We start from the raw sequence: 24,354 nt of genomic DNA, 5'->3' as shown, positions 1-24,354 counted from the left end.
CACTGTAACCTCAAACTCCTAGGCTCAAGCAATCCTCTTGCCTCAGCCTCCCGAGTAGCTGGGACGACAGGTGTGAATGACGACACACGGCTAATTTTTCTATTTTTAGTAGAGATAGGGTCTCACTCTTGCTCAGGCTGGTCTCGAACTCCTGAGCTCAAGTGATCCTCCCGCCTTGGCCTCCCTGAGTGCTAGGACTATAGGCATGAGCTACCACGCCTGGCCCAATTATTATTATTTTTAAATTACTAAATTTTAAAGCTTTTTGCTCTAATTTCTAAAATATTCAAAATGCAATATAGAGACAAGGAAATGGAAAGTAATAAAAGAGTTAAGAGACACGGGGGATAGAGTAAGAATGTCAAGTCTACTCAGAATTCTGGGGGAGAAAAGCATGGAAAAGAATGTGGCAAAGGCAATGTTTGAAGAGATAATGACAAAGAACTGATGAAAAATACCAAGCCACAAATTCAGGAAGCTAAAGAATCCCAAGTAGAGTAAAAAGAAAAGAAATTCACACCTAGACATCTTTTAAAGAAATTGCATAATAGCTGGCTGGGTGAGGTGGCTCACGCCTGTAATCCTAGCACTCTGGAAGGCCTAGGCAGGTGGATCACTCGAGGTCAGGAGTTCAAGACCAGCCTCAGCAAGAGCGAGACCCTGTCTCTACTAAAAAAAAATAGAAAGAAATTATCTGGCCAACTAAAATATACATAGAACAAATTAGCCGGGCATGGTGACGCATGCCTGTAGTTCCAGCTACTGGGGAGGCTGAGGCAGTAGGATCACTTAAGCCCAGGAGTTTGAGGTTCCTGTGAGCTAGGCTGACGCCACGGCACTCACTCTAGCCAGGGCAACAAAGTGACACTCTGTCTCAAAAAAAAAATAAAAAAAAAAGAAATTGCATAATAGCAAAGAGAGAGGTCTTAAAGCTGTCAGAGAAAAAATAAAAGATATTATCTTTCATAGATAATTAGGCTGTTAGCTAATTTCCTGAGTGTAACAGTGAAAGCCAGAAGACAGGGAATAATATTTTCCAAATGCTTAGAGAAATTAATTGTCAACCAAGAATTGTATGCCTGGTAAAGAATGGGGGCAAAATCAGACATTTTAAAGCAAAGAAACAATGAAACTTTGTAACCGTCAAACCTTCCCTACTAATGGAAATTCTGATCAATTTTCTTAAGATAAAAAAAATAGTTATCAGTGATGTAAGATCTGAGATTGAAGAAGTTTAAAGAGCAAAGATAGTGGTAAATCTATGGATATACTGAAATAAATGTTAGCTTTATAAAAGAATGATGTATTGTTGAGATTAAAAAATAGAACTAAATACATGGCAGTAACATCTAAATCAGGACGGAGTCATTGAAGTATTTTATAGGTTTTATACTGTTCAAGAGAAAGGTAATGCTATTCAGTTAACTTTAGACTTTGATACGTATGTGTATTTTGAGAGTAACTACTAAAAGAATAGAAATATTATGAATAACTTATAGGGGAAAATAGAATTTTAAAAAGGCAAGGAAGAAGTGAAAAATAAATGGCAGGGTGGGATAAAGAGGAAGCAAAAATAAAATGTAGAAATAAATCAAAATATATGTAAATGAAAATCAAAACTAAATGCTTCATTCTGAGAAAGAATATTATATTGGACTTTTTAAAAACAAGCAAACAAACTTACTGAAATGACCCAAAATCCAGCTGTAATTTTCAAGAGAGACAGTTGAAACATATGGATATAGAAAGGTAGAAAGCAAAAGGATGGAAAAAATCTATTAGGCAAATTCTAACCATAAAAGAGGTAGGGTAACTGTATTAACATCAGACAATATGAACTTTAAAACAAAAGAGATAATTAAAGATAGGTCCCTCAACAATAATAAGAGATTTAGTTATTTATAAAGGTAAAAACAATTCCAAACATATATGAGCCTAATATTATAGTTGCCTTAACATACAAAGGATAAAATGATTGAACTGTAAGATGAAATTGACAAATCTACCATAATGGGGAGTTTTAGACCGCTCTCAATAATTGATAAATCAAAAAGACAAAATATTTATGGATATAAATTAAATTAAAAATTCAGTTTTTCAGTTGCACTAGCCACATTTCAAGTGCTTATTAGCTACATTTGGCTAATGGCTGCTGTGTTGGATGGCACAGAAAGCACTTCTGCACTGCATTGATCTATAAGACTTAAATAATACAATTAACAATATTTATAATTGATAAATATTGAATACCACACCCAAGGTGCAGATCTCTGTGTAATCTGTGACCATAATGCAGGTAAATTAGAAATCATTGACAACAAAATGGCTGAAAAATTTGGGTGAGGTAAAGATTTCTTAAACAATATACACAGCACTAAGAGAAAAAAATGTTTAATTGGACTTCATTAAAATTGAAGACTGTTCATCAAAAGACACTGTTTTAGTCTGCCCAGGCTGCCATAACAGAATACTATAGACTGGGCAGCTTAAACAATATAAATGTGTTTTCTCACAGTTCTGGAAGCTGGAAGTCCGAGATTAGGGTGCTTAGCAAAGTTGGGTTCTGGTGAGGGCTCTTCCTGGCTTGCACACAGCTTTCTTGTGGCTCACAGGGCAGAGAGACAAATCTCTCTCTCTCTTCCTTTTCTTTTCTTTTCTTTTTTTTGAGACAGAGTCTTGCTTTGTTGCCTGGGCTAGAGTGAGTGCCATGGCGTCAGCCTAGCTCACAGCAACCTCAAACTCCTGGGCTTAAGTGATCCATCCTACTGCCTCAGCCTCCCAAGTAGCTGGGATTACAGGCATGCGCCACCATGCCCAGCTAATTTTTTTCTATACATATACATATATATATATATATATTTTAGTTGGCCAGCTAATTTCTTTCTATTTTTAGTAGAGATGGGGTCTCACTCTTGCTCAGGCTGGTCTCGAACTCCTGACCTCGAGCCTCCCAGAGTGCTAGGATTACAGGCGTGAGCCACCGCGCCTGGCCTCTCTTCCTTTTCTTATAAGACCACAGTTTTGTTGGATTAGGCCCCTACCTACCCTTATGACTTCATTTAGCCTTAATTATTTCCTAAAGTCCCTATTTCCATAATAGTCCAAGTTGGGGTAGGGCTTCAATATATGAATTTGAGGATTGTGGGGGTGGGGACACAATTCAGTGCATAGTAGACACCATTGAGAGAAAAAGAAGAGAATGGGAGAAAATACGTGAAATACATATATTTGACAAGGACTTATGTCTAGATTATATAAAGAAGAACAAACCAATAATAAAAAGAAAGGACAGGAAGCCAATAGAAAAATGGACAAAGGGCTCACACCTGTAATCCCAGGATTTGGGAGGCTGAGGCAGAAAGGTCACTTGAGGCCAGGAGTTCGAGACCAGTTTAGGCAACATAGTGAAGCCCCATCTCTAAAAATTATAGGAAAAATTAGCCAAGCATGATGATGCGCATCTGTAGTCCCACCTACTCAGGAGGCTGAGGCAGGAGAATCACTTGATCTCAGGAGTTTGAGGCTGCAGTGAGCTATGATCACACCACTGTACTCTGGCCTGGGTAACAGAGTGAGGTTTCCTCTTGAAAAAAACAAAACAAACAGACATATCTGTTAAGTGCTCGACCTCAATAATTGTCAGAGAATACAAATTAAAATCTCAGGGAGATATCACTGCATATTTACCACAAAATTAAAATACGAATACAATTCTGAGTGTTAGTGAGGATGTGGAGGAGCTGGAACTCTCATACACTGTTGGTAGGGATGAAAATAAATGAGTACAACCTCTGGAAAACTCTTTGTCAGAATTCCCTAAAACTGAGCATATGCATGTGTGCCTCTGACCCAGCAATTCTGCTCCTGGGGGTGGGGGAAGGAATATATCCAATAGAAATGTATACATATGTTATTCAAATATATGTATAAACATATTTATAGCAGCAGTATTCATAATAACTAAAAACTGGAAACAACTCAGATAAATAATGGTGGTATATTCATGTAATTATATACTATAAAAAACAATGAGAATGAACCATTGCTATATGCAACATGGATAAATCTAATCATAATGAAGGGTAGAGGTCAGACACAGAAGAATACAGGTATGATTCCATTTTTATGACTTTTTCAAAAACAGGCAAAACTAATTAGTTTATGATTTCTATCTCTGATGATATAAATCAAGATAGTAGTTATCTGTGATTGTGGCTAGAGGGATGGTAACTAGGAAGAGGATAGTATGAGATGTTGGTAATGTCCTCTTTCTTGACCTAGGTGTTGGTTACCTTGAGTGTGTTTACTTTGTAGACATTCATTGAGCCAAACATATATGATGTATGTACTTTTCTGTACGTATGTTTTTCTTCAATAAAAACTTGATTTAAAGAAATGATAATGTTCTTTTTCTTAAACTGAGTGGTGTGTACACAGTATTTATTTCATGATGTGTTGTATGTTGCCTATATTTTATAAATATTTTATTCCTGTTCAATATTTAAAAAAACATAAAAAGCAGTCACTGCTTCATTGCTGATCTGAGCATCTCCTGCACCTAGCACAGTGCCTGGGTCATTATAGATATTTATTAAATATTTGTTCCATGGAACAGAAGTAGGCTGGTAATTTCCTTTTGCCTTACAACAGCTGACTTTTGACTCAGTTATTTATAAATAATTATTTCTACTCATTTCTAAATAATAAAATATGTTGTAAATAGTACCATTATATTGTGCTTATATTTTAGTAAGCTGAATTCATTAAATTAAATGAGAAACCTCAATATTACAAACACACATCATGAATTATTAGCATGTTATGTATAATTATAGTGACTCAAATTAACACCAGCAATTTAGATAAATATAGTGTGGACTTACCAATGTTAAGTCAATAGATTATGCAGCTTTGCAGATGTGAAATTTATTAGACCTTCTAATATTCTCAGGTGTCTCACTGCTTTTTCATTTGTTTTTGAACAACTGGAGTTACAGCGGACTTTTTCCATGAAATCTCATGTTCTTTCCTCTGTACCATACTGCCTCTTGCCTCTTTCCTGTCTTGTATTTCTACTTTCTGCATTTCTACCTGAATGTCCTGACTCTTTTTGGGCTTGCAGTTCCTCACTGGGACTGGAGAGAGGCTGTAGGCCTTGGATCTTCATTCTGATTCCTTCACAGATTTTTTCCCCTTTCTATTTCCCCTTCAAAACAACATGTGCAAAGGTTTCATCAGGATGTTGAAAATTTAAAAAAAAGCTTCACAAGCATTTTGATTTCTTTAACATTTGTAGAAAACTTTTCAGAGTAAGAGCACTATGTCACTGAATAAGAAGATCTTAAATGGTATTTTACAGTTTTGAAAACACCTTCACAGATCTTTTCTTGTTAGATTCTCAGAGCAACCTTATGAGTTGGCACTCTCAAAATTCAGTTCAACAAACAACATTCAACTAACAGAAAAACTCACAGCTAACTTCATACTTAATGGTGAAGAATGAAAGCTTCCCCCTTTAAGATCAGGAAAAAGAAAGATATCTGCTCTCACCACTTCTGTCAAGGTAGGGCAGTTAAACAAGAAAAAGAAAAAGCATCTAAATCAGAAAGAAGTAAAACTATTTTTACTTGCAGATGACATGAACTTATATATAGAAAAATCCTAAAGAATTTACCAAAAAAAAACCCCCCCAAAAACCTAAGCTATTGGTGCTAGTAAATGAGTTCAGTAAAGTTGCAGGATACAAGATCATTATCTAAAAATCAGGTACATTTCTATACACCAGCAATGAACAATCTGAAAATGAAATTAAGAAAATTCCATTTACAATAGCATCAGAAAGAATAAATTACCTACAAATAAAGTTAGCCAAAGAAGGGTAAGACTTGTACACTGAAAATCACTTAATATATTGAAGAAATTAAAGATCTAAATAAATGGAAAGACATCCTGTGTTTATGGATTTGAAGACATTAACATAGCAATACTCCCCAAATTGATCTACAAATTCAGTGCAATCCCTATCAAAATTCAACTGCCTTTTTCCTTAGAAATGGACAAGCTGATCTTATAATGTGCATGGAATTGCAAAGCCATATTAGCCACAAAAATCTTAGGGAAAAAAGAACAAAATTGGAGGACTCACGCTTCCTGATTTCAAAACTTACTACAAAGCTATGGTAATCAAGATGGTGTGGCACTGGCATAGGGATAGTCATATAAACTAATGGAATCAAATTGAGAGTCCGGAAGTCAACCCATATATTTATCGTCAATTGATTTTTGGCCAGGATGCCAAGACCATTCAATGGGGAAACAATAGTCTCCTCAACAAATGACGCTGGGTCAACTGGATATCTACATAAAAAAGAATGAATTTGGACCCCTACCTCATACCACGTACAAAAATTAACTCAGAATGGATCAAAGACCTAAATCTATTAAATTCTTAGAAGGAAACATAGGTGAAAATCTGCATGACCTTGGATTAGCTGGTGATTTTTTTAGATATAACATAAAAAGCACAAGCAAAGTGAAGACAACCCACAGAAAGGGAGAAAACATTTGAAAATCATATATCTGATAAGTATACATATTATATATATTATTCATATAGTGTATATATATACATACTAGTGTATATTCTAGCATCCAGAATATATAAAGAACCCTTACAACCTAACAATAACACAACCCAATTTAAAAATGGGCAAAGTATTTGAATAGACATTTCTCCAAAGAAGATGTACAAATGACCTCTAAGCATATGGAAAGATACTCAACATCCTAGTCATTAGGGAACTGCAAATCAAAACCACAACAAGAGATACCACTTCACACCCACTAGGATGGCCATTCTTAAAAAAAAAAAAAAAAGACAATACATTTTGGTAAGGAAATAGAAAAATTGCAGCCCTCACTTATTGCTGGTGGGCTCATAGAACAGTATAGCTATTGTGGAAAACATTTTGGCAATTCTTCAAAAAGCTAAACATAGAATGACCTAGCAATTCTACTCCTAGGTATGTACCCAAAAGAATTGAAAACATATGTTCATACATAAACTTGTACATGGATGTTCATAGCACCATTGTTCATAATAGCTTAAAAGTGGCAACAACCCGAATGTCCGTTGCTGATGAAGTGATAAAATGTGGTATATCCATAACAATGGAATATTATCCAGCCATAAAAAGGAATGAAGTACTATTGTATGCTACAATGTGGATGAACCTTGAAAATATGCTAAATGAAAAGCCAGTACAAAAATGACATTTTATGATTCAGTTTATATGAAATGTCCAGAATAGGCAAATTCATAGAGACAGAAGTAGATTAGTGGTTACCAAGGAATAAAGGGAGGGGAGAATTGAGACTAACTGGTAATAGGTACAGGGTTTCTTTTGGGGGTGATGGAACTGTTCTGGAATTAGATGGTGGTGATGATTGTACAACATAGTGAATATACTAAAAACCACCAAAGTGTACTCTTTAAAATGATGACTTTTATGTTATGAAATGTATTTCAAAAATGCTAATAAAAATCCAGCTAACATTTATTGCATATCTACTGGATGGCACAGGAGAGTCAGAACATAGAATCCTGTGGGGAAGTCATGGTATTCGATTAAGTCTAGTGCAAGGCAGCCTGTAGTAAGTAGTAATAAGACTGTTGAAGAAGCACAAACAAAGGAGATATTAAATCTTACTAGGAGCAAGGGAGTTTCATAAACTTGGCTTTGCAAGGTGGGAAAGATTTTCGTAGGTAGAAGTAGTTTGGAATAGGGAATTAAGGCAAAAGGAATAGTGTGAGTGAAGGCTTGGAATTTGGAGTTTGAAGTACATGGGGTTGGGGTGGGGTATTGAGGTAGATGAAGTAGAAAAATAAGGATAGGTCCTGCATAGGTGGCTGTATCATGCTTAGGAGTTTGGGCTTTATTATTTAGAAATCACAGTTTTGGTTTTAGGTCCTGTCTGGTGGCAGAGGGAGGAGAAGAAAAATTAGAGCCAGGAAAACCAGTTAGGCTACTGCAGTTTTTTAGAGAGAGGTGATGTGGCTGAATTAGGTTGTGGTTGTGAGGCTGGAAAGGAGGAATCAAATGCAAGTGACAGTGCAGAAGTAGAATTAGTAGGTCTTGGCCCTTGATTGTTTATAAGTGTATGGTGGGAGGGGGGGAATAGGTAGTGAAGGGAAGAATGACCCTGAAATTTTGAATTTATGACTTAAAGGATAATGATGGTATTAACAGATGAGGAGGAAAGCAAGAGATACAAATGAAAGTGTGAATACTGAGGAGAGGGAGATGCCACTGAATTTGACAATTAGACATTGGAGACTTTTAAGACAGCAATTTCAATAAAGTGATTGCTGGAAAGGATTTCAAAGAATGGTTGAAGATTGCCATAAGATGAGAAAATGGGAGGCAGGGGAGGGAGATGTGAGAAGTTTAGTAGTGAAGAGAAGAGAGAAAAGGATGACAGTTTGAAGTGAGAGTAGAATTAAGAGAAAGGGATTTTTGCTTTTTAAGTCTGCTATGTCTTTCTGAGGAGAGAGGCCCAAGATTCAAGAGAGCCAAGAAGGGGCAGGATGGGATCAAAACTACAGTGGAGGGATCCTTCTGCCTCCTTACTAATTTGAGATGTGTGCCTTAAGATGCTTCTGTGACATTAAGAATATGAATGTTATGATACTTGAATCTGACGAAACTAGACATTAAAACATGCCATACACAGTAAGTAAAACAATGTGGTGCTATTACAGAAAACAGATAAATATTAATGATTAATGGAGTAGAACAACCAAACCAGAAATAGAACCAGATACACCTAAGAACTTAATATATGAGATTTAGAATCAGTGGGGAAAGCTGGAAATCACTCAGTGATTTTTCTAATACAAATAATTCTGTATTGAATCTATATATGATAGTTATAATAACAGCTAAGATTTATTGGGGATTTACTCTGTGTCAGATATATGAGGACTATCTCAGTTTATCCTCGTTGTATATATGTGGATGGTTGTACATTTCTTCCTTTTTCCTCATATTTTCATCCCTACTCATAGGGAGGGTAGAACTTTAGCTCAAACTTTCTTCTCTCTTAAGGGAGAAAAGAAAACAACCTCTTACTCTCCTTTTTATTCATTTATTACTTTGTTTTGTAAAGACAAGGTCTTGCTTGCTATGTTGCCCAGGCTGATCTTGAACTGCTGGCCTCAAGCGATCCTCTGGCCTTGGACTCCAAAAGTGCTGGGATTACAGGTGTGAGCTACCACACCTGTCCTAACAATCTCTTACTCTTCTTAGGAGGAAGAATTGCTAATCTGTGGGTCAGTATGGGACATTCATGCCAGAAGGAGTTGTAGGTTTTATGCTCCCGCTTTCACTTTCTGTGCCCAGGACTGGCAGGCCCATATGGTCTGACCCTGGACTGACCGAACTTTCAAAGGTAGATCTCACTATTCTCCTAGTTCTCTGGTATTCCCACAGCTAGAATGAGGACTGCCTGGGGAGTAGACTGAGAAACTGTTCTGCAGACTTAGTTCTCTCTCTTCCAGTCGGTGTTCCTGACTATGGAAGTACCCAGGTCTTTGTTGCATGGATGTGGGGCCTCATTTTGACCTTGTACCTAAACTATATTTTTCAGTTTCAGCATTTATCCCATCTTTGCAATGGGAATTATTAGAGATTTCCCAGCCATTAAAAAAAATCAGAACATTATTTCTCAATTGTATTGAGGTATAACTTATATACAATAAAATACAGTTAAGATATAGAACATTTCCGTCATCTCAAAAACTTCCCACCTGATTTCTTCACTGTCAATTTCACCACCTGCCCCAGGCACCACTGATTTTTCTGGGGGGAGAGTTTACTATAGATTAAATTTGCCTCTTCTAGAATTTCATCTAAATAAAAGATGAATAACATAAGATGAATTTTTTTTTTTACATATGGCTTCTTCACTTAGCATTATGATTTTGAGGTTCTCCCATGTTACATATATCAGTAGTTTCTTTTTAATTGCTGAGTGGTATTTCATTGTATGGTTATACCACAATTTGTTTATCCATTCATCTTTTGGTGGGCATTTGTGTTGTTTCAATTTTGAGTTATTATGAATACAGCTGCTATGAACATTTTTGTACAAGTCTTTGTGTGGATGTATGTTTTCATTTCTCTTGACTAAAAACCTAGGTGTGCAACTCGCTGGGTTACAGTAGCTTCATAGGAAACTATGTCACATCTTTGCCAATATTTAATCATGTCAGCCTTTTATATTTTTCTTTGCAAGGTATTTTCCCAAAAGACCAAAATAGGATTTTTTTTCTTTTTCAATATGAACTTGTAAACGAATTTTAAGACCCTAAGGGATGCCAGGAGGTTCATCTGTGTGAATAATTATTGGTCTGAGATGGAAAATATCAAGGTTATCTATAAAGGGCCTTGAGCAATAACTGGATAACTTTGGGAAAAGACTTTTAGGGCATACAAGTTTAACTTATTTCTACCCCATCACTTCTAGTCCCATATGACTTCAGAATTTTAACAGAAGTTATTATTATAAGAATTTTTTTTTTTTTTTTTTTTTTTGAGACAGAGTCTCACTGTGTTGCCCGGGCTAGAGTGAGTGTTGTGGCGTCAGCCTAGCTCACAGCAACCTCAAACTCCTGGGCTTAAGCGATCCTACTGCCTCAGCCTCCCCAGTAGCTGGGACTACAGCCATGTGCCACCATGCCTGGCTAATTTTTTTTATATATATTTTTAGTTGACCAGATCATTTCTTTCTATTTTTAGTAGAGATGGGGTCTCACTCTTGCTGAGGCTGGTCTTGAACTCCTGACCTCGAGCAATCCACCCGCCTCGGCCTCCCAGAGTGCTAGGATTACAGGCGTGAGCCACCGCGCCCGGCCTTTATTATAAGAATTTATAGCACAGAGGGATTCCATGGGCCTGCAGGAGGGTATTACTGATGGCCTTTTTTGTGTTGTTCTAGGCCAGCACTACACAATGAAACTTTCTGCAATTTAGAACTGTACTGTTTAATAACCACTAGATATATATGACTATTAAAATTAATTAAAATTAAATCCCCCAATTAAAATTACCCCCCGCAGAAGCGAATTCTCTTTCTTCACTTTAAAGGCTCTCAAATAAGTAATGATATGATTACGCCACTAAATTTTCCATTAAAGGTTTGTTGAAATTTTCATTCTTTGGAGTAGCAATAAGTTTATAATTTTTCACATTTCAGGTTGTTATAATGAAGACATTTCTACAGCCTTCATATCTGGAATTCTAGTAACTCAGACAACTAAGCTTATATAAAATTTTGTATTTTTATTTCTTAATAGCTGCATAGCACTAGTGGTTGGCTTTTGTTTTTATTTCCTAGAGGCAAGGTCAATGTTAGAAAAATTGTGGAATTTTCCGTTGGCATTACTGTAGTGAGTAGACAGCTACTATTAATAGGGACTTATACTTTGTTAAAAAAAAAAAAGCAGTACCCTGCTTAGCTTATCATAAAAACACAGATGCTTCTAGATTCCAGTAGGGAGCCTTTTGCTCATAGCATCTGTTTTAGTTGGCCAGCCAGATGACTTCTACAGATTTTTCCACTCTGTTTTTGAAGGACACTTAACAAGTAAACAAGTTTATACATGAAAAGATTAACTTAGTGTTTTGTACATTTTTTATTACTTTGGCTATATCAGTTCTGTTTAATTTTGAACTATTATTAGGTCATTTTAGCTCAATTATATCACTTCCTAAATAACCTTGAGATGATCAGTTTTTTGTGTATATGTTTTTTTGGATTGTTTTTTCTGCAGTTGAGACAGATTTGTATTGATCTTTAAGTTTATATGTTCAACAAATGTTTAATGAGAACTCACTGTGTGCTAGGCCCTGTACTAGCCCTGGCAGTTATAGACATGAGCAAGATACAGCCTCAATCTTTGACAAGCTTCTTATCTAATATGCAGTGCAAACATGGAGACAGACTATAAAAATGTACTCGGGTGCTTCCATTTGAAGTTTATCAGTCTAGTGGGGAGGGGTAAGTATCAGGAAGGCCTCCTAGGAAAACTAATGTCTAAACTAAGAATTGTAAATGAGCAGGAGTTGGCCAGGCAAGGGGCACAGAGTTAAGAGGGAGAGAATATCAAAAAAAGAAGCTTGTAGGTGAAAGAGACCCTGGGAAGGTAGGAAACCAAAAAAGTTCGGTACATTTTTGTCAGGTGGCTGATCAAGCTGTGACCTTGGGCAAAATGCTGTCTCATTCAGAAAGCAGACTTGTGCCCTAGACTGTATTTGTCTCATGTGCTAAATTAGTGATTTCTAAACATTTGATCATGAATCCCATAAGTAAAATATATTTTGATTATGTACACCTAATATATATGCCTATTATTTATAAATAATATACAGTACTAATAGTTTATATATAGTAAAACATATTAATACAAAAAAGAAAAAGGATGAGCTAAAGATGAAGTGTATAATATTCTCATAATAATTTTTATTAATACAGAAAACAAAGTGGTATATCATTATTCTTTAAAATTTTAGTTTAATATTTTGTGATACAAATGTTCAGAGGGCTGTTTCCAAATGCATTTTATTTTGATATTTGATTTTAATGAGTCAAAGCCTGGATCAAAATGGGGGAATTTGGCTGTACTTTTGAAATCATGATATTCTTTTTTTCCCCCAAATTTAACCACTGTTTTTGGAAATATTTTATTGAAATGTGGCCAGTAAATTTCCATCTGTTTCATTTTCAGTTGAGAATGTATCCTCTTCAGTACTTTGTTCCTTAGTATCATATACTGTGGTCCCCAACCTTTTTGGCACCAGGGACTGGTTTCGTGGAAGACAGTTTTTCCATGGACATGGGTGGAGGTGATGATTTTGGGATGATTCAAGTGCATTACATTTATTATGCAGTCAAACTTCTCTGCTAATGATAATCTGTATTTGCAGCTGCTCCCCAGCGCTAGCATCACTGCCTCAGCTCCACCTCAGATGATCAGGCATTAGATTCTCATAAGGAGTGCGCAACCTAGACCCCTCACATGTGTGGTTCACAGTAGGGTTCGTGTTCATATGAGAATCTAATGCCTCTGCTGATCTAACAGGAGGCAGAGCTTATGCAGTGATGCCAGCATTGGGGAGTGGCTATACATACAGACAAAGCTTCGCTGGCTTGGATGGCCCAGTTCCTAATAGGCCACAGACTGCTACTGGTCCTTGGCCTGGGGCTTGGGGACCGTAGTCCTACAAAGTTGTAGTTCTTGGTGTATTTCATAATTACCCAGCAAATACCCTAAGATGAAAGAAACATTTGTATTTTGATCCAACTATATAACAAACTTTACATGCTATAATTTGTCTTTATAGCATCAACTCTTTAGGGTTTTCTAAGAACTTTTGACTGTATTTCTAATAAAAGAATATATTTGTCATCGTTTTGTTTTCTGTATATCACTTCAGCCATTTTTACTGTGGTCCATGGCTTTTTGTCTTTTAGGAACTCCTTAGCAGTTTTGACACTTACTTTCATACACTTTTGTGAAGAGCTAGATTAAATAACATATGATTTTGAACATAAGCGGGAAAATTATAGAGGTTTATCTCTTGCTGTGAATACTTAAAAGTCTGGCAGATTATGAGGACTTTGCTAATGCCATTAGGTTATATCTTAAGGCAAAATATACACTTAAGGTGAGGTTCATCTTTAATAAAAATTGGTATAAAATAAATATAAATAGAAGTAATAGTATTTTCTTCTGACACACCAAAGGATTATTTTATAAACCCTTCAAGTGCACATATCCCACTTTAGAGACTACTGCCCCAAATAACTAAGAATAACAAAACTAGCCTTTTAAAACAAAAGCAAAGCAATAATTTTCCTCTATAATTTCATATTTGGGAGACAAATTTAAGAATAATCAGCTTTGGCTTGAGGTTTGAAGAATGAGCACTTTACTCATCAACAGACAATGACTGTGAGTGCCTTAGCTCACTAGGAAGCCCTAGAGAATGATGGAAGGGTTTATTGGTTAAATACATTATATGAGGGAATGTTTTGCTGGTAGCTGTTGACCAAAAAGGCTGATTGTTGTTTTTTAATTTTAAGTATACCCTGTAATAATTTTTGTTGAGCAATATTTAGAAGATGGTTTTTCTCAATCTATAGGAGATATGGTTCATAGGCACTTGAGATCTCTAATAAAAAGATACTTTTTCATAATATATTTTATCAAATTTACTGAACTTCATTGTATTTTAATCAGTCAAGATTCTTTTCTTGAGAGATAGAAAACCAATTTTAAAAAACTTGAGCAAAAAAGAATTTATTGGCTCATAACCAACGGTCAGGATTGGTCTCAGGGACTTTAACTTGGTTGCCAGGTCTGTGTTTCCAGGTATCTATTAGTTTGTCTGTGTCTCTGACAGTTTCACTGTCTTAAAGTGGAAAGTCTTCATCTATGTGGTGGTGTGGCAAGGAAGAGGGCCTTCTAGTGCTTGTAGATGTTGTTAGGGACAGGTGCAGGTTAGCAGTGCTAACCATAGGAAAAGAGGACGGGGTGTGAATGTGAGGAGGCCAATGAGCATCTAGAGTCAAACCCACAGCAGCAGGAACTTGAGGTTAGGAACTTTTCCTGCCAGGCCAGAAGCATGCACAGAAAGTAGGAGCTCATGACCAAAGGTAACCTTCCCGCCATTAACATACATTAGCATAGTAAAAATCACACCTGCCAGCGCCATGACAGTTTACAAATGCCCTGGCAACTCCTGGAAGTTACCCGATAAGGATAAAATTGGGAGGCACCCTTAGCTCCAAGAACACTCTTTTTCCCAGAAAAAAATCATGAATATTCTGCCCACATTTAGCATGTCATAAGGTGCAGACAGAAAAGTAGAGATGTATTAAGACGCCAGGGTCTTCTCTACTCACAGAGACAAACTTGTTTCCCCTCCTGAAATGGAAATGTGCTTTTGGTTTCTATGCTTGAAGCCTGCAATAAAAGCTGCTTGTGTAGAAGTGCTAAGAGTCTTGTCATCACTCCGTTGCACCGGCCTTGCTTACAATTTTTCCAAACAAGGAGCCAAAGATCCAGGACAACACCTCTCAAAAAGCAACCCTGACAATATGAAATCCCATGGGAGAGACAAAAATATATGTGGTTGCATGTGTGCTGTGATTGGCAGTCTCACAAAACCACATGAAATGGGGAAGGAACAGTTTCCCAAAGGAAGGGTTTGCTATTACTGCAGAGGAAGGGATGCTGAGAGTCAAAAACAAAAGATGTTCACCATAGCATTGGTAGTGATAAAGAATGGAGGCCAGGAAGGCATAAAATATTCTTTAAGGTAATAAAACATGACTTAATTTTATTTTCCTAATCATTGATTCTTACAGAGTATGCAAGCTGCAAGATGTCCGACAGATGAATTATCTTTAACCAACTGTGCAGTTGTGAATGAAAAGGATTTCCAGTCTGGCCAGTGAGTATCTGACTTTGTTTTCTTTAACCTGCTAAGTGGTATTTGAGAAACTTCCAGACAGTCATTTTTAGGAAACTTTTGAAAATAATTTTTTTATTCTTGCTGAGTTGGAAAATGGAGCAGATGAGAAAGTTACGTATTTCCATCATTACTTTGTCAAACTTTGATAAGTACTATATAATGTTTTAAAAATCCTATACAGCTTTTTATATATAACTTTTTATTTTTTACTGATTTTCTTAGTAGAGCTAAATATACTCATTATATGAACCATATATAGTATGGTTATTAGGTGTTTGGATCTGGAGTTAGACTGACGGAGTTTGGATCCTGGCTCTGCAGGTACAGTCTAGGTGACTATGGATAAGTTATTTACCATCTCTGTGACTCCATGTCCTGATCTGTAAAATGGAGATGATGATAATATCTTCCTCAGAGTAGTTGTGAAAATTAAGTTACACAGATAAAGCACTTAGAACAGTGCCTTGCCTGTTAGTAAGCCCTCAATAAATATTATCTACTATGATAATCCAAAAGATGAAAATTGGAAGAAACACAACAAATGTATAGTCCTTAAATGCATTTTTCACTGTAATTTATTTCACTGATTCACATCACCCACTGCTAGAACTTGTAAAGACCCTGCTACAAGTTCAGTGCTATCCATGTGCTTCTGAGGTTGTCTAGCTAAGGAGATGAAGGGGCTGTACCAAAACAAACATAAGAAACAAGGTGGCAGGATTTTAACTATGTTTTTTTTTCTAAAGCTGTTTGTAAAATACCTGAGTTTCACAGAATTAGAATTGCAAATCATCTCTGGTTGTGGGCTTCACAGTAAGAGTCTACTACATGAATGTATTAACTTTGTTTCCAGTACTAAGCATTCTGTGACGCTAAATCGAACACAGGGCTTTCAACAGTTAACTGAAGTATAGATAATCAATGTGAGAATTTGTTTATGGACTCCTTTTGCATATGTTAAACGTTCATTGTACTCATGAGATTACTTAAAATATAGTATATATAAGGAACATGTGTTCTAGTGGCAAAGTAATATGTATAGCAACATTAACTATTAACATTAAAAATTATAGCATTCTGAAAGATAATTTTAAAAAAGATAGTGAGCTGGGTGTGATTGTGCTCGCCTGTAGTCTCAGCTACTTTGGAGGCTGAGGCAGGAGGGTCTGTAGAGCCCAGGAGTTCGAGGCCAGCCTGGGCACATAGCGAGACCCTCTCTCTTTAAAAAAAAAAAAGTGCTGTTGCAAAATGGAATTTGAAACTTCTATCTCAACCATAGTCCTTGTTAGTTATTTGGTGTAGGAGATTATCGTGAGATGACTATTTTATTTCTAATCAAGGAATTAGCACAAAATTCTTTGAAATAGTAAATATTGGTATCTATATGAAAGCTGATGTATTTAGGGGAATTTTTCATTTTGCCATCTTTTTCATTTTATAGGTGGTTATTGTTTCAGCCCATTGAGAGGGTCTGCAAAGAGATTTAATGAATAGTGCTAAAAACTAACTTTTGGGGTTTTTTGACTGCTATATCCTAGCTCTTCTTTCTTTGGTTCTCCTACCTTTATTAGGATGTGGAATAATGTTCAGGATTGGAAATTCATCTAGTTTTTACTTGATATCAAGGACTCTGAATCACTAGCTTCAGTTTTATGTAAACTAGAAATGTAATGAAGTTGATATTTGGGACGGTATGTACTCTGTTGAACTTGGCTGGATTCTACTTTGTTAATTTTTAATTTTTTTTCCTTTCCAACAAGCATTTTTTTAAAAGCATGATAACTTGGCTGGATTCTACTGATTGTGTGTTTGGCCCAAGGTGCTCCTTTATGTCTGGAAAACATTTTGAATCACTGACAGTTTTTAGGAAATAAATTAGTTCTTTTCCTTCAAGACTCGTAGGATGCCATATTTCCACCTGATACTTATCAAACATCACTTTGGAAAGAAACACATTTGGAAATTATGTTCTTCATGTCCTTTGATATGGAGCCCTGACCGTGTTTCTGTGTTTTAGGCATGTGGTTGTGAGGACCTCTCCCAATCACAGGTACACATTCACACTGAGGACTCACCCATCAGTGGTTCCAGGAAGCATTGCATTCAGCTTACCTCAGGTAACTCAGATGTTAATTTATTCTCTTCTATTCTTAAAAGTCATAGAAGAATCAATTTTTTTTAAGCAAGCATCACCCTATCACAGGTTCATATTGAAGAAAAACATCTGGGTGTTATACAAGGAATTTAAAGACATATTCTTAATTGTCAATTTTTCCTGTGGCTGCCTTTTATTGCCTTGATTATTTTTTAACAACAATTCTGTAGTAATATCAGTCAGCTATCAGATAAAGTGTCAAGTTATTTTAATATTAACTCTCAGGGTAACGGAAAAGATATGAAAATATTTTATTTGTAAAATTGACCTCATGATTTTATAATGCAGTGGTGTCATACTGAAGAATATGAAAAGAACTTCAAATCATAACCTAACTTGCTGGGCTCCCCTATCAACTAGAAGGGTTATGATTACAGTTATAACTCTTGGTAGATTCTGTGGAATTCACAGAATTAGATTGCTTAGCACTGTCCCAGAAACATAATACGTGACATAGGAGCACCATAAATAATAATCTGCATTCTCTTCTCCCTTGTCATCTTACTCAGGCTGCTGACCCCACAGTCCTGAGCAATATAAAGGAAACTTGGAGATTTAGGGAAAGGGATCAAACACTCATTTAAGACCTATTTAAGAGCTCTTGAAGCTCTCAGAAATTGTGGGAAATTATTACTCACTACTCCTCTTTTCTCTTTTTGATGCCTCTCTATTAGCAGGACCACTTTTCACATTTGTCTGTTTCTATGAATTAAAAGATTGTGATATTCCAGGGTTCACTAGCTTTTACAGAGCTCCATTTAGGATTCTTATGTGCCCATTGCTCCTTGTTTCTCTGTTTTGTAAAAATTCTTTCCCCACAACATTTACTATAGACTAGGCACTGTCATCCAATTGTCAAAACAACCCCATACAATAGATACATTGTTATTATCCCCTGAGGTTTTCTTTGAGATTGAAGTCCAGAACCTGAATGTGGCTGGGCTTAACCAGCATGCTGCTACATTTCAGGTTGACCAGATATAGGATGGGAATTTACAGAGAGATCTTCTAGCGTAGGTGAAGGGCAGAGAGAAGGAAGATGGGACCCATGGTAAGAAAGCTGGAAGGGAGAGCAGTTGTTGCACGTATTCACAATGGAGCATCTTCTAAACTATCCACCATAAAATACACCATGTTCAGATGAGTAGACAAACTATTGATTTTAAGCCAAAAATTATTTTTCTCACTATTCTTTGGAGTGTTATCAGTAATGACTAATTTTGAATCCAGCCCCCCATTCCTGTCTAAACACAATCTGGTCTGTCTCTGTACATTCTTGCCATTGTAACCAGATAGGATTTGGGAGAGGCTAAAATCTGCTGTAAATGTCTAAAAATCTTCAGGCTGGCACACAGAGAGTAGTCTTGGTCATCTAATTATTTGAATCCCTGCTTGGGTTTCAATATAGAATATCTGACAGTTTTTTAACTAGTTTGAATTGAATGTCTTACTTTTTGTGATACTATAACAAATAGTAAAACTAACTGTAGAAGTAAGTTTAGAGCACTGAGGTATTATCTGATATAACAAAGACCTTCAGGAGTGTCAAATTGTGCAAAGGAACATCCTACTGAGTGGTGCCAGCTTTACTGTAAGAAGGCAAGCTTTGTGTGTTTTGGGACAGATGTTCAGATATAATCTGTAGCATGTGCAGTAGTTTCCTAGGGCCACTGTAACAAAAAACCATAAACTAGGTGGCTTAAAACAATAGAAATTTATTCTCTCACAGTTCTGGAGACTAGAAGTCTGAAATCAAGGTGTCAGTAGGGCCGTGCTCTCTCTGAAGGCTTTAGGGAAGAATCTGTTCTGTGCTTAGCTTTTTGTGTTGTTGGCAATTCTTGATAATCCTTGGCTTGTATTAATAGATGTATCACTTCAGTCTCTGCCTCTGTTGTCATGTGGTGGTGTCCCTATGTGTCTGTGAGTCTTTTCTTATAAGGACACCCACCGGTCACATTGGCTTAAGGCCCACCGTAATCGAATCAATTCCAAATCAATTCAATGGATTCCTAATTAACTGCGTTAATTAATCTCAACTTGAATGCATTTGCAAAGACCCTATTTCTAAATATAGTCATATTCACAGGTACCAGGGACTAAGATTTCAAAATATTTTTTGGAGGGACACAATTCAACACATAACAGTATACTGTGATTTAGAATGTGTTCCTGAAATTCATGAAAATTCCTCTTTCTCTAATATTGATGATTTGGTTTTAAGTGTCTTTTTTTCTCTCTTTTACGTTATAGCGAAAATGGGCTGGACTTTCTATTGGGCAAGAAATAGAAGGTAAGTATATTTTTTAGCCACCCAAGGTAGATTTTCTATGTATTTTTCTCACAGTTATTGAGGTCTGTACAATTTTCTGTGACTGGCCGTCAGACCTTAAATCTTCATTCTGTTCAGAATACAGATTAGGTCTATGAGAACAGGAAGGAAATAGTTGTGGTATGTGCGTCCCTACCTCTTTTCTCAATGAAGTGCATTATAAAGTCATCGTAGTTCATTAGGGAAGGGCAAGGAAAGCAATTTATGACATTGGGGGGTTAAAAAAGACTAAGCTGCTTATGGATTTTATAAGCCAAAGAGCTAATAAGCAAAAACTGGCATGTCTCTTAGGCAGTATGGCAAAGTTGGGAAAATGAAGTATGAATCTTCTTTAGTCAGATAATTTTATGTCAACTTTAGGGAAAGGAAAGAAACAGTAGGGAAAGGAAAAAAAATGCAAGTATAATTAAGCCAGCTTTTTTTTGGCTTGTCTTTAAAACTTAGAAAAAGAATTCATATTTATAGAAAGACTGAAAACATAATAGAGAATTTCTGTGTACTACCTTTACCCAGATTCACCAGTGTCATATTTTCTTTTTCATTCTCTCTTCCTCTCTGTTTCCATACACATGCTTCTTTTCTGAACCATTTGAAATAAAGTTATAGAAATCATTCCTTTTTACCTCTATATATCCTGCTAACAAAGATACGCTCTTACAGTAAGAGCTACCCACACCCCCTGCCAAGCCCCCCATCCCCAGCAGTGAAAAAATTGTCTTCCATGAAACCGGTCCCTGGTACCAAAAAATTTGGGGACCACAGCATACCTCAGGACTCTTGTCCCTTGGGACTGACCGTGGTGCTGTCCATGGTGCTGCCTGTAACATCTGAAATTGTAACAGCTTGATCTTTTCTCTTTAGGAACATAGACTTTAAATTAAAATGCATTTGAAAACTATAGTCAGTAATGATGATATTTTAATATACTTATTCAAATTTCTCAGAATGAAGATGATATACATACATATATATTTGTACACATAGTATATATACATTATAACATTGTGGTATCATACTGTACAAGTCTTTCTACAATATACTTTTTTCACTCAATATTATGTTTTCATGGGCAATCCATCTTTATTGAATATGTCAAGTTTTTATTTTAATAAAAATTGCTGTAAAGTATTCCACATTATGAATATACTACATTTTATTTATTGTTCCCCTACTAACCAGCATTTTTCAGTGTTGTCTACTAGAAATAATGCAACAATGAACCTTCCTATAGGTCTCTTTTAGGCAAATGTTCAAAAGTATTTCTGGGACAGATACCTGGAAATAGAATTGTTGAATCAATGTATTAATTTTTACATTAAGATTACAACCTATAAGTATATTCAGTATATGGAGAAACAGGTATGTTCTCTTGCCAATGAAAGTTACTCAAGTAGCACATAACCTGTACTTTCTAGGAAATGTTAAGAAGGAACATGGCATCCAGAATTAGAGGCAGGAGAATATTCTGAAACTTTCAGCCAAGATTTGAACTTATTCTTTGATCTTCAGTGCATTTTCTGTCCTTTCCTTTGGCTTTGTTATTTGGCTTTTGAAATATTTAAAATATGTGTGTCCCCCTTTAAATGGGAAACCAAAATAGAGAAATACGATTATACAACAATTTTATCGAAAGAATTTGCAGAAAATCCTGTATATAACTCAAGTGGCTAGAATATAAGAAAGAAGTTTAGGACAGAATTTGGAGTATGAAATGACCATAGAGACTTATCTAGTCCAGACTTTTTGATTTACAGATGTGACAAATCAAGGTGCAGAGAACTTCAGTGATTTACTTAGGTTCTTCTAGATACTCACTGAATCTATTGAAACACACAGACTCACAATCCCTTTGAAGAGAACAGCTTTGTTTGCAAACCACTAGACTCTTTCTTTGCAACAGACATTTAATACTGATCAACTGAAAGCTACACTACAGTGATTTGTTTGTTTAGCTTCTTGCTATTTGACCACATTAACTCACAAAAGCACTATGCCTGTTATTCAAAGGAAGTGTGAAAAATCAATCTTTTCTTAATTATGTACTTTTGTGAGAACTGTAGGAGCTCTCTTATCCAGTGTGACTGGGACTGGTAGTTAGTTAATTGAAAAGTTGGTTAAATGCCTATTCTTGGGTTTTTTTGTCCCATAGGTTGGAGTTCTGTATTGTCTTTTATGGATAAACTTTACCAATAGTTTCCATATGGGTCTCTTTGAAGTGGATGGAAAACTTAGACCTTGTGAAGCATTTGGGATACAGAATCCTTTTGGGTTTTTATGGATTTCATTCCCAATCTTTTCTAATTTTATTGCTCATACCTAGTTAACAGTATTTTTTTAGAAGAAACTCTTCCTGTTATAAGTTTTCCCAACGCTTTCAACTTAGTTTTATAATATCAATTCTAGAATGTCAAAATTTTAACAGTTTTTGTAGTATTTAATTACATTGCATAATTACTATAATAAGCATAACTAGCACTAGCAGATTAGGGAATGAACATAGTTAACCCATAATGTGTAGCAACTCCAGTGGTGGATGAGGAGTCTACACCCTCTGAACATGAGGCAAGCCGTAGGCAGATTGGTGTATATCAGAGGGATAAAAGTTGGTCAATATTCTGGTGAGTCAGCTCAGCAGAGGCTGCTTAAGAGAGCTTCTACTGTGTCCCGAAGGGGCCACTGGCAAATTTTAGGACAATTGTCTTCAGGGAATGCAAAAGGAAAGTGTATATGCATTAAGCCTTATTAAAGAGTATTGATAGACTCTTTCTTACTGGGTGTAATCAAGTTGCTCTGGTGGGGAAACTCAAATGCAAAATTCCTCTTGAACTTTTCTGGGTAGCTTACTCTACTCTTTCATAATGGTCCCAATACTATATACCGCAGTGTAGTATTTTTTGCTTTAAAGGTTTGTTTATAAACTGGCAATTATAAATATGCTTTTCAAGCTGATTTAAGAGTCAGAATTTTTTCCTGTGGAAATGCTTCTTTGTAATTACATGTCATTAAGAAAATTTCTTTTAATACCTATTTTTCTAAAAATATATATAAACTTTGTTGTACAATTAAAGATTTTTGATTGAGTGGTTATTACCTGATAGAAAATTAAGTGTAATACTTTAATATTTAAATTTATGACATTGTAACCTAAAAGCAATTTTAGAACTTTTCTTGTAGCTTGAGCAGGAGCTTTGTATGTATGCTTTTTGCCTCCTTTGCTATTAGCATGGAGACCATAGGGTTTTTTGTTTTTGTTTCATTTAAATTTTGTTCATGAATGTATTAGGTACCTAAAAGACACTGTTAGATGCTCTTAATAAGAAGAGGAGTTAAAAACCTTGTTCTTGCCCTGTTCTACATGCTTTACATGTAGAACTGACTGTAGTTCCCTTGATATATAGGTGTTCAGTAAATATTTTAGTAGAAGTGAAAAAGAAATATTAAACTCTAACTTGCTCTGGAGCAAATCCCCCTAGTTAACATTGTTTCTCAAGACTTTCCCCTGCTCCCCATCCTACTTTCTTAGGGTAAAAGAATTCACCCACCTTTTACCTTATAGCTCTTTGTTGTGTCAAACCAAAATCTTGTTTGGAAACAGCAGGCTATGCCGATTCCACTGGGGCTTCCCATCCTGTCATTTTGTCTTCTGCTGAATGAGGAGGAGGAAGATGCAGAGGCCATGTGGGAAAGGTTGTGATTTTCCCATGAGAGTGGGGTCAGGGATAATAGCAGAGGGAGAGGGCTGTTTAGTATTTTTTGATTAATTCAAATGGGGAAGAAAATTTCTAGTGGTTTTTATTATTTTTTAAATCTATGCTTGTGTGTCCCTCCAATGAAGTCCACTTAAGTCCCCTTTTCATGAAGTTCCATTATGATTCATTTATGTGAAATGTTTAATTACTAGAATGACAGCAAGTATTTGGTGTCCCTGTGATTTTAAAAAATGCTTCGTTTTTTCTTCTTAGTCTCCTTATATACATTTGACAAAGCCAAACAATGTATTGGCACAATGACCATCGAGATTGATTTCCTGCAGAAAAAAAGCATTGACTCCAACCCTTATGACACCGACAAGATGGCAGCAGAATTTATTCAACAGTTCAACAACCAAACCTTCTCAGTGGGACAACAGGTAGTTTGAAATTTTCTTTCATTCCTTTAACTTTATAGGTATTCTAATCCCTGCTCTTGTCAAAATTAATTCCTTCTAAAAAATGAGAGGAGCTTTGCATATGAACAGGCATATCCAAGATGAGTGATAAAAAGTGAGGTAGATATGTTTACTGAACCTCTAGGAGTCTGTTCAGAAAAATTCTAGGGTAGCTTTTAGGTTA

At 36.0% G+C, this 24,354-nt stretch overlaps 1 protein-coding gene across 1 annotated transcript in view; it reads left to right on the top strand.

The window, feature by feature from the left end:
* NSF (N-ethylmaleimide sensitive factor, vesicle fusing ATPase) overlaps nt 1-24,354 on the top strand; it is a 124,849-nt gene that overhangs the window by 7,770 nt on the left and 92,725 nt on the right. The window contains exons 2-5 of the mRNA XM_045525899.1: nt 15,433-15,518; nt 17,557-17,656; nt 19,945-19,984; nt 23,986-24,152. Coding sequence (XP_045381855.1) covers nt 15,433-15,518; nt 17,557-17,656; nt 19,945-19,984; nt 23,986-24,152 — 393 coding nt within the window. The remainder of the gene's footprint in view (nt 1-15,432; nt 15,519-17,556; nt 17,657-19,944; nt 19,985-23,985; nt 24,153-24,354) is intronic.

Source organism: Lemur catta, chromosome 15 (genome assembly GCF_020740605.2).
Source record: "Lemur catta isolate mLemCat1 chromosome 15, mLemCat1.pri, whole genome shotgun sequence".
Lineage (NCBI taxonomy): Eukaryota > Metazoa > Chordata > Mammalia > Primates > Lemuridae > Lemur > Lemur catta.
Note: the sequence above shows the minus strand (reverse complement) of the source record. Positions and strands in the feature narration are given on the sequence as shown.